Genomic DNA, 12,871 nt, shown 5'->3' on the forward strand with positions numbered 1-12,871 from the left:
TGGGTTTTTCTGAGATCTTATAAATTTGAAACACAGGCATTTTTAGAAAATATGACATAAATTAAGTGATGTTTCAAAAAAGTCCTGTTTCTTGATAATTCAATATCAGTATATAAAACAACACTCAGACAAGTAGAAGACCCTTTGAATGTGGTTAAATAGGTGCAAAGCTTTAAAATTACAGCAATGAAAGGACTTAAGAAGGTACCCATGCATGGACTTGTGGTACATTACCAATGAAATGAAATAATCTACTTTTCTAAATAGAACAAATTCTTTAAATTACATGTTTGTCAGGGAAACTATTCACTTACATTTATTTGCTTTAAAAGCTTTAGTCATAATCTCTCAAACTGCCTTTCTTATTGCATAATAAAGTACACAGAATTTAATGAAAATCTCAGATGAACAAGTATGATACTTTTTTTCATGTGTTGTGACATTTTGACTATTTTCTTTGTAAAAAGTCAGATACAAAGATTTTTTAAAATATTTATTTATTTATTTGGTTGCGCTGGGTCTTAGTTGTGGCTCACCAGCTCTTTAGTTGCAGTACGTGGGCTCCTTATTTGTGGTATGTGAACTCTTAGTTGCAGCATGTGTGTGGGATCTAGTTCCCTGACCTGCGATCGAACCCAGGCCCCCTGCATTTGGAGCACCACCAGAAAGTCCCTAAATATCATTGTTAATAATAATTGTTCCTTGTGAATAATTTGAGTAAATGTGAGATTTTACATCATTTTAAAACTTAGATCAAAACAATTTCCGTTTACACGCCCCCTTGTGGTAGATGATATGTGGACTACTGATGAAAGTTTTGAAACCATTGTAAATTGCTCAGCTTATGTTATGTGGAGATCTGGTATATGTTTTCCCTGGAAGTCCAGAAGCTTAAAATGATAAATCAGTGGACTTATTGCCCAAGGGGGTTATGTCTAAAACAAAGTCTGGGGCAGTGAACACTTTAATTGTGATACCAATAGTTTATAGAAACTATTTTCCTCTTATTGCTTTTATTTGTTTAATACTCATTTAAAAATATGTTATTTGAATAGGTTAGGGAATAAAAGAAAAGTTCTTAAACATCAGTTTATAGTCTACCTGAGGAACCAAGATACTTACTGAGCAAACAATTTAGAGATCAATTTCAATCTGTTATGTAAGAGGGCCAGTCTTTCTTAAATATTGCTTTCATTCTATCAATCCTTTGCTCTCAAATTGGGACTTCTAGTAAAATAGGAACTGCCAGATTAGACTAGCACTGTTTCCTGTCACTGTCTGTTCTGAATAAAATTACCTTGAACACAGCATTTTAAAACTCTGCATTTTTTCATTTTCCAGATGAACTAATTTATGCTTTTTAACCTGTACAGCTTTCCACCTGCACCTCCACGTTCTAGCCATAAGCCACCTATTTACTTGCTGACTCAGTTGCCATCAGACCTACGCCTGTAATCCTTCTGCCTGTGTCCAGTTCTGCATACCAGCAGCCTCCTGGACAAGTCCACATAGCAGGCACCTCAGATACAACATGTCTAAAACTGCATGCATCACTTGCCCCCATTACCTACCCTTCATTCAGTGTTGCCATCTTAGTAAATGGGATCACCATCCTACTGGCTGCTCAGGCTAGAAACCTGGGAATAGTCTTTTGTCCTATGTTGTTTGTTATATCTTTTAATTACCTCTTAAATATTGAATCCATTTCTCTCCATTCTCACTGTCAACATCATCTTGATTAGACTAGTTTAGTAGTCTCCAAACTGGTGTATGTGTAATTCCCCAATTCTCTTCTCTGTTCCGTAGCTGGATGATTTTTTTTTTTTAATATTTATTTATTTATTTTGGCTGCATCAGGTCTTTGTTGTGGCACACGGGATCATTGAGTTGCGGCATGCGGACTCTTAGTTGCAGCATGTGGGATCTAGTTCCCCGACCAGGGATTGAGCCTGGGCCCTCTGCATTGGGAGCGTGGAGTCTTAGCCACTGGACCACCAGGGAAATCCCCATAGCTGGATTATTTTTAAAACAGCCATTCTGATCAGGTCTTTTCCCCCCAAGTTGAAAAACCTTTCAATTACATACTTCCATTTGCTCTTAACAGAAAGTTCACAGATCCCTAATTTTGTGTATTTATTTCTTTTGCTTCCCACCACCCAAAACAAAATCAATAAAAAGCAAACTAAAAACCCGCAAAGCCTTTCGACTAACTTATCCTTCAAGTCAGCCTATTTATGCCATTTCCTAGGGCTTTTTCCCCTGAATTTCTCTCCCTCTTGCACCATGAAACACATCTTTTTTTTTTAATACACCTATTAAACTTGTAATTATTTGTTTTAAGGTAAATATCATATACTTCATCAGGTGAAGAACATAATAGCAACCCTGCAGATTGCACCCACCACGTGCTGTCAGTGTTCGAAGCACTTTATGTGTTTTATCCTCACAACAGCATTTTGATGTAAGTACTGTCACCCCATTTTTCAGAGGGAGAAGTTGAGGCAAGAGAGAGGTTAAGTAATTTATCCAGTATCATACAACTAGTAAGTGGCAGAATCAGAATTCAGTCCCAGGCATTGTGACTCCAGAATGTGTGCTTTTAACCTCCTTGGGCTGCCTTTAATCTCTGACTCCTGAACCGCATTAGCTTCCTGTGGCTGCTGTAACAAGGCAAAGTGAGAGATTAATTTTCTCACAGTTCTGGAGGCTAGAAGTAAAAAATCAAGGTGTCAGTGGGCCCACTCCCTCCAAAGGCTCTAGGAAAGAATTCTTTTCTTGCCCTTTACAGCTTCTAGTGCCCCAAGTGTTCCTTGGCTTGCTGGCAGCATAATTCCAATCTCTGCCAACCTCTGTCTCTTCAAGAAAGTCTAGGCCTTTTCTGTCAAGTGCCTCAAAATTCTTCCAGCCTTTTCCCATTTCCAGTTCCTAAGCCACTCCCACGTTTTTAAGTATCTGTTATAGCAGCACTTCCTTTCCCAGTATCAAAATCTGTTTTAGGGGACTTCCCTGGTGGCGCAGTGGTTAAGAATCTGCCTGCCAATGCAGGGGACACGGGTTCGAGCCTGGTCTGGGAAGATCCCACGTGCCGTGGAGCAACTAAGCCTGTGTGCCACAACTACTGAGCCTGCAGTCTAGAGCCCACAAGCCACAACTACTGAGCCTGCGTGCCACAACTACTGAAGGCCGCATGCCACAACTGCTGAGCCTGCGCTCTAGAGCCTGCAAGCCACAACTACTGAGCCCTCGTGCCACAGCTACAAAGCCCGCATGCCACAGCTACTGAGCCCACACTCTAGAGCCTGTGAGCCACAACTGCTGAGCCCGCGTGCCACAATTACTGAAGCCCACATGCCACAACTACTGAGCCTGCACTCTAGAGCCCGTGAGCCACAACTGCTGAGCCCGCATGCCACAACTACTGAGCCCGCGCTCTAGAGCCTGTGGACCACAACTGCTGAGCCCGCGTGCCACAACTACGAAGCCTGCATGCCACAACTACTGAGCCTGTGCTCTAGAGCCTGTGAGCCACAACTACTGAGCCCGTGTGCCACAACTACTGAAGCCCTCATGCCACAACTACTGAGCCTGTGCTCTAGAGCCCGCGAGCCACAACTACTGAAGCCCGCGCACCTAGAGCCCATGCTCCGCAACAAAGAGAAGCCACTGCAGTGAGAAGCCCACGCACCACAATGAAGAGTAGCCCCCGCTTGCTGCAACTAGAGAAAGCCCACGCGCAGCAACAAAGACCCAATGCAGCCAAAAAAATAAGTTAAAAAATTAAATCATAAAAAAAAAAGCATGAAATCAAAATCTGTTTTAGTTTCCTAGGGCTGCCATAACAAATTGACCATAAAATGAGTTGTTTAAAGCAACAGGAATTTATTCTCTCGCGATTCTGGCGGCTAGAAGTTTGAAACCAGCGTCAGCAGGATTGTTTCTTTCTGGAGGCTCAGGGAGACTCTGTTCCATGCCTGTCTCCTAGCTTCTGGTGGCTGCTGGCCTTCCTTGGTGTCTCCTGGCTCATAGGCAAGGGCACATGACTCGAATCTCTGCCTCCATCTTCACATCACCTTCTCCACGTGTCTCTTTGAATCCTCTCCTCTGCTTGTAAGGATAGCAGTCATTTGATTTAGGGCTCACCCTAAATCCAGAATGATTTCATCTCAAGATCCTTAGCTAATTACATCTGCAAAGACCATATTTCCAAGTAAGGTCACATTCTACAGTTTCAGGTGGACATACCTTTTTGTCAACCCACCACACTAGCGTTCCTCACTCTTATTAGTTTCTGTGGGTTTGTTCAGAAATGAAACTCAAAACATACTGTTAGTCATTAACCTCTTACTTATCTTGGCTAAGTAAAAGCCAAACAGACTTTAAAATGTAGGCATATAATCTGTAAGTTTGCTATTAATTGTATTTTTGGCCCATATTTTCATTCCATTCTTTCCTCCCCTGTGACTTCAGGGAAGCCAGGCCAGTTTGGGTGTGCAGAAGGAACGTTGTAGAGACAGGGCTTCTGTAGAAACCAAATTCTAACCCCATAAACAAAGGTACTTACAAATTGATGTATATTCATCTAGGAAAGCAGTTGTCACTTTTACAATTAGAACAGATAATCTTGGTTATATAAACTGTGTAAACGTGCCCAAGTACATCAATATTAAAACTTCTTTGAAAGCATTAGCTGTTATTGTTCACTCAGTTTTGCTACTTTATGCTTTTGATGAATTTATCCTTCTGTAGCTTCAAGAAGAAAATAAATGGTCATTGTTGAGTATTATCTTTGATGAGCAGAATGAAAAATAGAGCTATTTTTACTTTGTATTTTTTTTTAATATATATTTTTGGCTGCATCGGGTCTTAGTTGCGGCATGTGGGATCTTTCGTTGCATCTTGTGGGCTTCTCTCTAGTTGTGGCATGCTGGCTCCAGAGCGCATGGCTCTGTAGCTGCGGCATGCGGGCTCAGTAGTTGTGGGTGTGGGCTTAGTTGCCCCGCTTCATGTGGGATCTTAGTTCCCCAACCAGGGATTGAACCCGTGTCCCTTGCATTGGAAGGCGGATTCTTAACCACTGGACCACCAGGGAAGTCCCCCAATAGAGCTGTTTTTAGAGGGACATTGACAAAACTGTACACTTAGGGGAAGAATATCAGGGTAGTGATGACTGGAAAACATGCTGTATGAGGAATAAAGTATTTGAGTATGTTTGGCCTGAAAAGAAAAAAAACGAGGTAAAATTATAGATGTTGTGAAAGAGTTGATGGACTGTGTGTTGAGGAGGCGTTAGGTTTATTTCAGAGAATTCTAGCAGGCAGAATCAGGATGGATTGGTGGAAACACTAGGTGTGTGTCATCTCTTAAAAGGAAAAAACTTTCTAACAGAGCAGTTCCAATCTAGAATAGACTGCCACCATATAAAGTTGTGAATTCTCTGTTAAGATGAAAATTAAGATTAAAATTAAGTGTTCTCCGTTAAGATGGAAATTATGCAGATGCCAGCATGGGCTAAGTCAGTCAACTGATAAGGACCCTTTTAGTAGCCTGTGAGTTGCTTGAAAAATTGGACAGAATGTCCATTTAATTAAATTTGTTCCCATAGCATCTCACTTTCATGTAGAAATCTTATGCTTATAAATTGTTTTCTACCCCAAAAAAGTTTTTATGTAGAATGTTTTTCTTGTTCCATTGAAATTTGTAGATATTTCCGAATCAAGAGGAAAAAAGCAAACAAGGAAAGAATTTGATATCATTAAACAGAGGGAAAATCCTTAAGATTGAAATCTTAGAAAACAAAGAATTAGGCTGTCCTGTAACTCTTGTGCTCCGTCAAAGCTCACTATGTACTTTTTATTTATTTATTATTTATTTTTGGCGGCATTGGGTCTTTGTTGCTGCGTGGGCTTTCTCTAGTTGAGGCGAGGGTAGGCTACTCTTCGTTGCGGTGCGCGGGCTTCTCATTGCAGTGGCTTCTCTTGTTGCAGAGCTCAGGCTCTAGGCGCATGGGCTTCAGTAGTTGTGGTACGTGGGCTCAGTAGTTGTGGCTCGTGGGCTCTAGAATGAAGGCTCAGTACTTGTGGCACACGGGCTCAGCCACTCCACGGCATTTGGGATCTTCCCGGACCAGGGCTCGAACCTGTGTCCCCTGCATTGGCAGGCGGATTCTTAACCACTGCACCAGCAGGGAAGCCCCCTATTAATCTTTTTATTTAGAGGATTCTGACATCTTTAACATTTTAAATTGGAGTAGACCATTGTTCTCACTCAGTCATAAAAAGTCAGTAGAAATACCCACTGTAGAGTGAAATCTAGAGCAGCTTAAAAAAATGATTTTCAGAAATTTTTGTAAAAAGCTTCTAACAGATATATATTAATATCATATGTCAGCAGATGCTGATTTGAAAGAGGGAAAACAGGAACCCTTTATTAATCTTTTTCTTTAAAATTTTTGATAATTTTGATATCCTTTTATTTATCCATGATTTAATATATCCCTTCTTTGTTCAGAATTATTGAATGTCTCATTCCTGGAATTCTGCTACATTTTAATTTATTTACTACCTTACTAGTAACAATAATATTTTCTATTTATTGATCGCTAATGATGTTTTCCAGGTACTATGATAGATGCCTTATTATAATACCTTTATTTACCGTATAGTATCTTACAGTGTCCCTCAAGACAGGTACTGTTGTCCTCATTTTACCAGTGAGGTGAATAAAATGTCTCAGAGGCTCAGAGGAGTTGTGTCTTGTCCCCGTTCACATATCTCATTTAAAGCCATATCTTTCTTAAAGTGCTCTTCTTTCAGCTTTGTGAGTTTGCCTTTGAGCAGACAGGAATGTTAGACTCTTTCTTGTTAGGTACCTCACACATACTCCTGAATTCTTCTGAATGAGAGAAGAACTAAGTCACATATGTTTCTTGAAGTCTGGTCCTAGACATTAATTTGCCTTGTGTTTTTAGTTATTAGTGTTGAAGTCTCCACCTCCATTACAAGTGACTGGCATCTTTAGAGAGATTTAAGCAGGAAAAGAAGCTGCTGTGCTCTTCTCTCCAGTTTGAGCTTTGATTGTCCGTTAAGAAAGAGGGATGAGGCATTGTTACTTGATTGAGATGACTCCTTCAGGGACCAGAATTTAGCAGAGCATTTACACCATTTGGATGGAAATGTTTCTAAACTATACTGTAATGTGAACCTGCTCTGTACCTGCCAAGTACTGAACATAGTTTAAATATTTCTGGTTATTCTGCTCCTCACATTGTTACAGTGATGATCTTAAAGTTGAAGTGTAACCAAGACTGTCCTCCACCAAGTACTCACACGCTCTGAATTTTAAGATCATGTTTCTGCATGTCATGTTTTTAGATATCTTTCTTTGCTGCTATACTAATTCCTCTCTTCCCACTACTACAAGCAAATTATTTTATCCTAAGCTGCTATGGGCTAGGAAATCAAAATAATTAGAGGTTCAAATAAAATGAGTACCTTGAGTTTGAATGAGACTTGATAGGATCCCTTATGAGCAAATATACTGAGCTTTAGTGCACAATCTTTGTGTGTTTTAACTTCCACTGGATAGATAAAATTGTCAGGTAAGTGCCATTTTGTCTAACATCAAAGTGTTTTTGTGCTTTTTTTAAACAGAGAAGAAGATACGGAAAATGAAAATGAAAAGAAAATTTGGTACTACAGCACAAAGGTCCAGCTTGCAGAATTAATTGACTGTCTAGACAAAGATTACTGGGAAGCAGAACTCTGCAAAATCCTAGAAGAAATGCGTGAAGAAATCCACCGGCACATGGACATAACTGAAGACCTGACCAATAAGGCTCGGGGCAGTAATAAATCCTTTCTGGCGGCAGCTAATGGTGAGAGGGAAATTTTCTTATTTTACTTTTTGTTACATTTCCTGGTATGAAATCACTACAAAATATGAAAATATATTAAAATTTTCAAGTATGATTATTTTAATTCTCTATATTTCATTTTCTCAAGAGGAACTTGTTCATCCTAACATAAATTGGGGATCCTGTGCATTTTAGTGTTTTGTACCTTGCCTTGCTCATTACTGATGTTCCCCAAATTATATTTGTTTCTTTCTTTAATTCAAGAATTTTATTAATAAACCTTTTAGGGAGTCCTATTTTTAATTATGAGAAATGGTATTCCTTTAAAATTTACTCTTTGCTTTCTTTTTTTCTAATAAAGTTTTAATTTTAGAATAGTTTTAGAGTTACAGAAAAGTTGCTAAGATAACACAGAGGGTTTCACGTACGCTGCAGCATTCTTCCCCTATTGTAACATCTTTTTTTTTTTTTTTTTTTGCGGTACGCGGGCCTCTCACTGCTGGGGCCTCTCACTGCTGTGGCCTCTCCTGCTGCGGAGCATAGGCTCCGGACGCGCAGGCTCAGCGGCCACGGCCCACGGGCCCAACCACTCCGCGGCATGTGGGATCTTCCCAGACCAGGGCACGAACCCATGTCCCCTGCATCGGCAGGCGGACTCTCAACCAATGCGCCACCAGGGAAGCCCATGGGGGCCACTCTTCATCATGGTGCGTGGGCCTCTCACTATCGCAGCCTCTCTTGTTGCTGAGCACAGGCTCCAGACGCGCAGGCTCAGTAGTTGTGGCTCGCGGGCCTAGTTGCTCCGCGGCATGTGGGATCCTCCCAGACCAGGGCTCGAACCTGTGTGCCCTGCATTAGCAGGCAGATTCTCAACCACTACGCCACCAGGGAAGCCCCAGATCATGACTTCTAAATTTCATTCTCCAGGGGTTCCCTGGTGGCACAGTGGTTGGGAGTCTGCCAGCCGATGCAGGGGACGCGGGTTCGTGCCCCGTTCCGGGAAGATCCCACGTGCTGTGGAGCAGCTGGGCCCGTGAGCCATGGCCGCTGACCCTGTGCGTCCGGAGCCTATGCTCCGCAGCGGGAGAAGCCACAGCAGTGAGAGGCCCGCGTACCGCAAAAAAATAAAAAATAAAATAAAATCTCATTCTCCAATTAAAAAAAGAATCAAGACTCCTTGAGAATTCTAGGGCTGGGGCAAAGAAAATACAAGGTGAGTCTGGAACATCTTGCAGTGCTGGAAAGTGAGGAAGCACAGAAGGAAGGAAGGTGGGAAGGAAGTGTGTTTAAAGGTTACAGGACTCATGTGTTTAAAGGATACAGGACTTACCTGGAAAAGCTCCCAATGGCCAAAAGCTGACCGATTTGAGCAACAAAGTAAAAATGATAGTATTGGATCATAACCCAAAGAACATTATTAATATACAGGAGTCTATGCTGATATAACTTGTGGTCTGCACCCATGCCGTAGTATCACTCCACCCTAGTTGAAAGAAAATTAGAGCCATTAGGGATTTAGTGACTTCCAGAAAGTTATGGGACTTCAGAGAGAAATGTTTCCAAATGGGCCTCTGTTTTCTCATTTTACAGTGGAGGCCTGAAGATTTAGTAGCCTACCCCCAGGCTCACGTAGTTAATTCAGGTCAGATCTGTGCTAGGTCCTGGGTCTCTAGGTTTTTGTTACTGTACCACAGTGCCCAGACTGTGGGTCTGTGTCAGCTTAACAGATTTTCTCCTATGGCAGAGGATATCACAGTAATCTATATCAATCTCAATTTTAAAAGATAGACTAATTTTTCTTTCTTTTTTTAAAAAGAAATTAGAGCCTATATTATCATGTATTTTCTAGAAGTGAAGATAACCAAATCGATTTGAGTTCTCTAAACATCAAAATGTTACTGGTAATCTTGATCCTTATTTCATAGTTCTTAATGCTTTTAGCAAATTTATCTTTAATAACTTGTATTGAAACTCTTAAGTGGCATTTGTAGTACTTTTATACTTGGTATATATGGAAACATAATTTTATTTGTTTTATTATAGAAGAAATTTTGGAATCTATAAGAGCCAAAAAAGGAGACATTGATATTGTTAAAAGTCCAGAAGAAATAGAAAAGGAGAAGAATGAGACTGAGAATAATAACTCCAAAGATGCTGAGAAAAGCAGAGAGGAGTTTGAAGACCAGAGTCTTGAAAAAGACAGTGATGACAAAACACCAGATGATCCTGAGCAAGGAAAATCTGAGGGTAAAAACATTATTTGGTTAAAAAGAAATATTTCATCAGTGTTACTTACGAAAACTCCAGTTTTACTTGCAAAATGAAAATGAATCTTTTTTATTGCAAACAACTATTTAATTTTACATTTCTGAAGAGATTAGGATACCCTTCCTCCATATATAACATGTACAGTCATTGTAATGAGTTTTATATATTGGTGGATTTACTATAATGTTATACCCATATCTCTATTTATACTTCTTAATAAGGTGCCATTTCCCTATAAGATTTTTTGGTGAAAATCACTTTTTATACCAGAATATACACTTTTGTATGTGATATAATACGTTCCTTTTTATGTTAACTACTTAAACATTCTTAATATATCAAATATTCTTAAATACCCTTTGGATTACCTGCTGCAAAATTATCCCAGAATCTAATTGCTTCAAAATGGCCATCGAATAGAAGCCAGGTTTTTTGGTGATCATTCATTTTTAGTAGTTGACTGAATGTGGCCATTTGTCCTAAAGCAATTTTAAAGAATATCTTTAAAGTTTTGTTGTGCATTTTACTGTAGAGCCAACAGAAGTTGGGGATAAAGGTAACTCTGTGTCAGCAAATCTTGGCGACAACACAACAAATGCTTCTTCAGAAGAGACTAGTCCCTCTGAAGGGAGGAGTCCCGTGGGGTGTCTCTCAGAAACCCATGATAGCAGCAACATGGCAGAGAAGAAGGTGGCATCTGAGCTCCCCCAGGATGTGCCAGGTACAGAGGGCAGTGTATCAATGCCTCTGTAATGGGGGGGAGATCCTTCCCTTTAGTAGTAAAAGCTGAATGTCACCTAAAACTTTAAAGTATGTGTTCATTCATGCTGCTTGCTTACGTAAGTGCCATCCCTGATTGCTAAGTTGTCACCTAACATTTGGAGTTTGACAGATGTTCTTGCATTTAGTGCTTGAAACTCATCATAATCTTCATGCTTTTTAAAGTTCATTTAGCTGTTTTTGTCTAATAGACTTATTTTTATATTTTATCACCAGACCATAGTGGCAGATATTTTGGTTTTAAGTACTCACATACTAATGGCTCAGTGTTGAATGATTTGACCATTCCAATTCTGTATGTACTAACAGATTAATTTTATGTTTGCATGTGGTCATGTAAGTTTTTTTTTAACAACATCTCAAACCATAATGTTACAATAGAAAACCATTGTCACAATATATTTTCACATGAAAATGTAAATTAACCAGTAATAAATTTTAAGCTTTTTAAAATTAAATTCAAAATAAGTTATATCACACCAAGAATGTTATTATGCCTTTCCTTTTGCCTTTTTTAAAAATGAAAAAAAATTTTTTTATTATAGGAGCTGTGTGTATATTTTTGAAAAACAAATCAGAAAATTTAGATGAGCAAAACAAGAAAAAAAATACTGGTAATCCTATCAAAAGTCAATAATTATAGTTAATACTGTATTGGAAATCCTTAAAGAGTTTTTCTGTGTATTATAAGAATGTCATGTAGTTCTTTCCTTTTTTTTTCCCCGCCTCTCTTTATTTTAGCCATTCTGGTAGGAATGTAAGGATATCTTACTGTGATTTGAACTTGTAGTTCCCTGGTGACTAAGGATGTTGAGCACCTTTCGTGTGTGTGTGTGTGTGTGTGTGCGCGTGCGTGCGCCTGTGTGTGTGTGTGTGTGTGTGTGTGTGTGTGTGTGTGTGTATATATATATATATTAGACATTTGGATAACTTCTTTTGAGAATTGCCTGTCAGTTCTTTTGTTCATTTTCTATCAAGTGGTCTCTTTTTTTTGTGTGTGGATGTTTCATTGGCTGGGCTAAGTCCAGTCCCTCTACTCCATCCTGACTGGAAGCAAAAGTTTCTCCATTGATATTTTAAAAAATGTTAACCCAATCTCATCATATTCCTGGAATAAATACAACTTGGTTGTGATATGTTCTTGCTCTTATGTATTGTTGAATTTCATTTTTTAATATTTTGTTTAGGATTTTTGCGTCAACTTTCATGAATGAGATTGACTTGCAATTTTCTTTCTGTGATAATGTCTATGTCAGGATTTGATGCCTAGATTATGCTGGCCTCATAAAATGAGTTGGTACAAGTTCCCACTTTTCCTTTTGTCTGCAAGAGTTTCTGTGGGTTGGTGTTATTTATTCCTTAAATGTTTGCTAAAGTCTTCTGGTCCTGGAGTTTTCATTGTGGGAAAGTTATTAATTGTAGATTTCATTTCTTTGGTAGATAGTAGGCTATTCATATTTTCTGTTGTTTTCTTGTGTCAGTTTTAGTAAATTTTATTTTTCTAGGAATCTACCATTTCATTTAAATTTAAGATTTTATTGACATAATAACATCCTATTTTTTAAATGTCTATAGCATCTGTAGTGATCTCTTTTTTCAGTCGAGAAATTGGTTATCTGTTTTCTCTTAATCATTTCATAAGACTATTAACAATTTTTATGAGTCTTTAAAAAAATAACTTTGGGCTTTGTTTATCCTCTCTATATTTTTTCTAGGTTTTTATCTTATTTTTATTTCATTCCTTTTATATTTTTTCATTTTTGTGAATTTTTCTTCCCTGTCTTTTTTTTTTCAAAACCACTCTATTGAGGTATAATTAATATACAAAAAGCTGTACATATTTAATATGTACAACTTGATGAGTTTGGAGATAAATATATACCTGTGAAACCATCACCACAATCTATGACATAAACATATCCATCACCTCCAGAAGTTTCCCATACCCTCTTTTTTTTTTTTTTTTTTGGT

At 38.8% G+C, this 12,871-nt stretch overlaps 1 protein-coding gene across 18 annotated transcripts in view; it reads left to right on the forward strand.

Moving 5' to 3' along the window:
• Window positions 1-12,871, forward strand: part of BPTF (bromodomain PHD finger transcription factor) — a 139,185-nt gene that overhangs the window by 39,451 nt on the left and 86,863 nt on the right. For 14 of the 18 annotated variants that reach the window (XM_049701840.1, XM_049701839.1, XM_049701837.1 and 11 more), the window contains exons 3-5: window positions 7,650-7,873; window positions 9,896-10,099; window positions 10,653-10,841. In XM_049701840.1, the coding sequence (XP_049557797.1) occupies window positions 7,650-7,873; window positions 9,896-10,099; window positions 10,653-10,841 (617 nt within the window). The remainder of the gene's footprint in view (window positions 1-7,649; window positions 7,874-9,895; window positions 10,100-10,652; window positions 10,842-12,871) is intronic. The other 4 variants (XM_049701833.1, XM_049701835.1, XM_049701836.1 and 1 more) reach the window with 1 other exon arrangement.

The sequence above is a fragment of the Orcinus orca genome, chromosome 19, assembly GCF_937001465.1.
Source record: "Orcinus orca chromosome 19, mOrcOrc1.1, whole genome shotgun sequence".
Lineage (NCBI taxonomy): Eukaryota > Metazoa > Chordata > Mammalia > Artiodactyla > Delphinidae > Orcinus > Orcinus orca.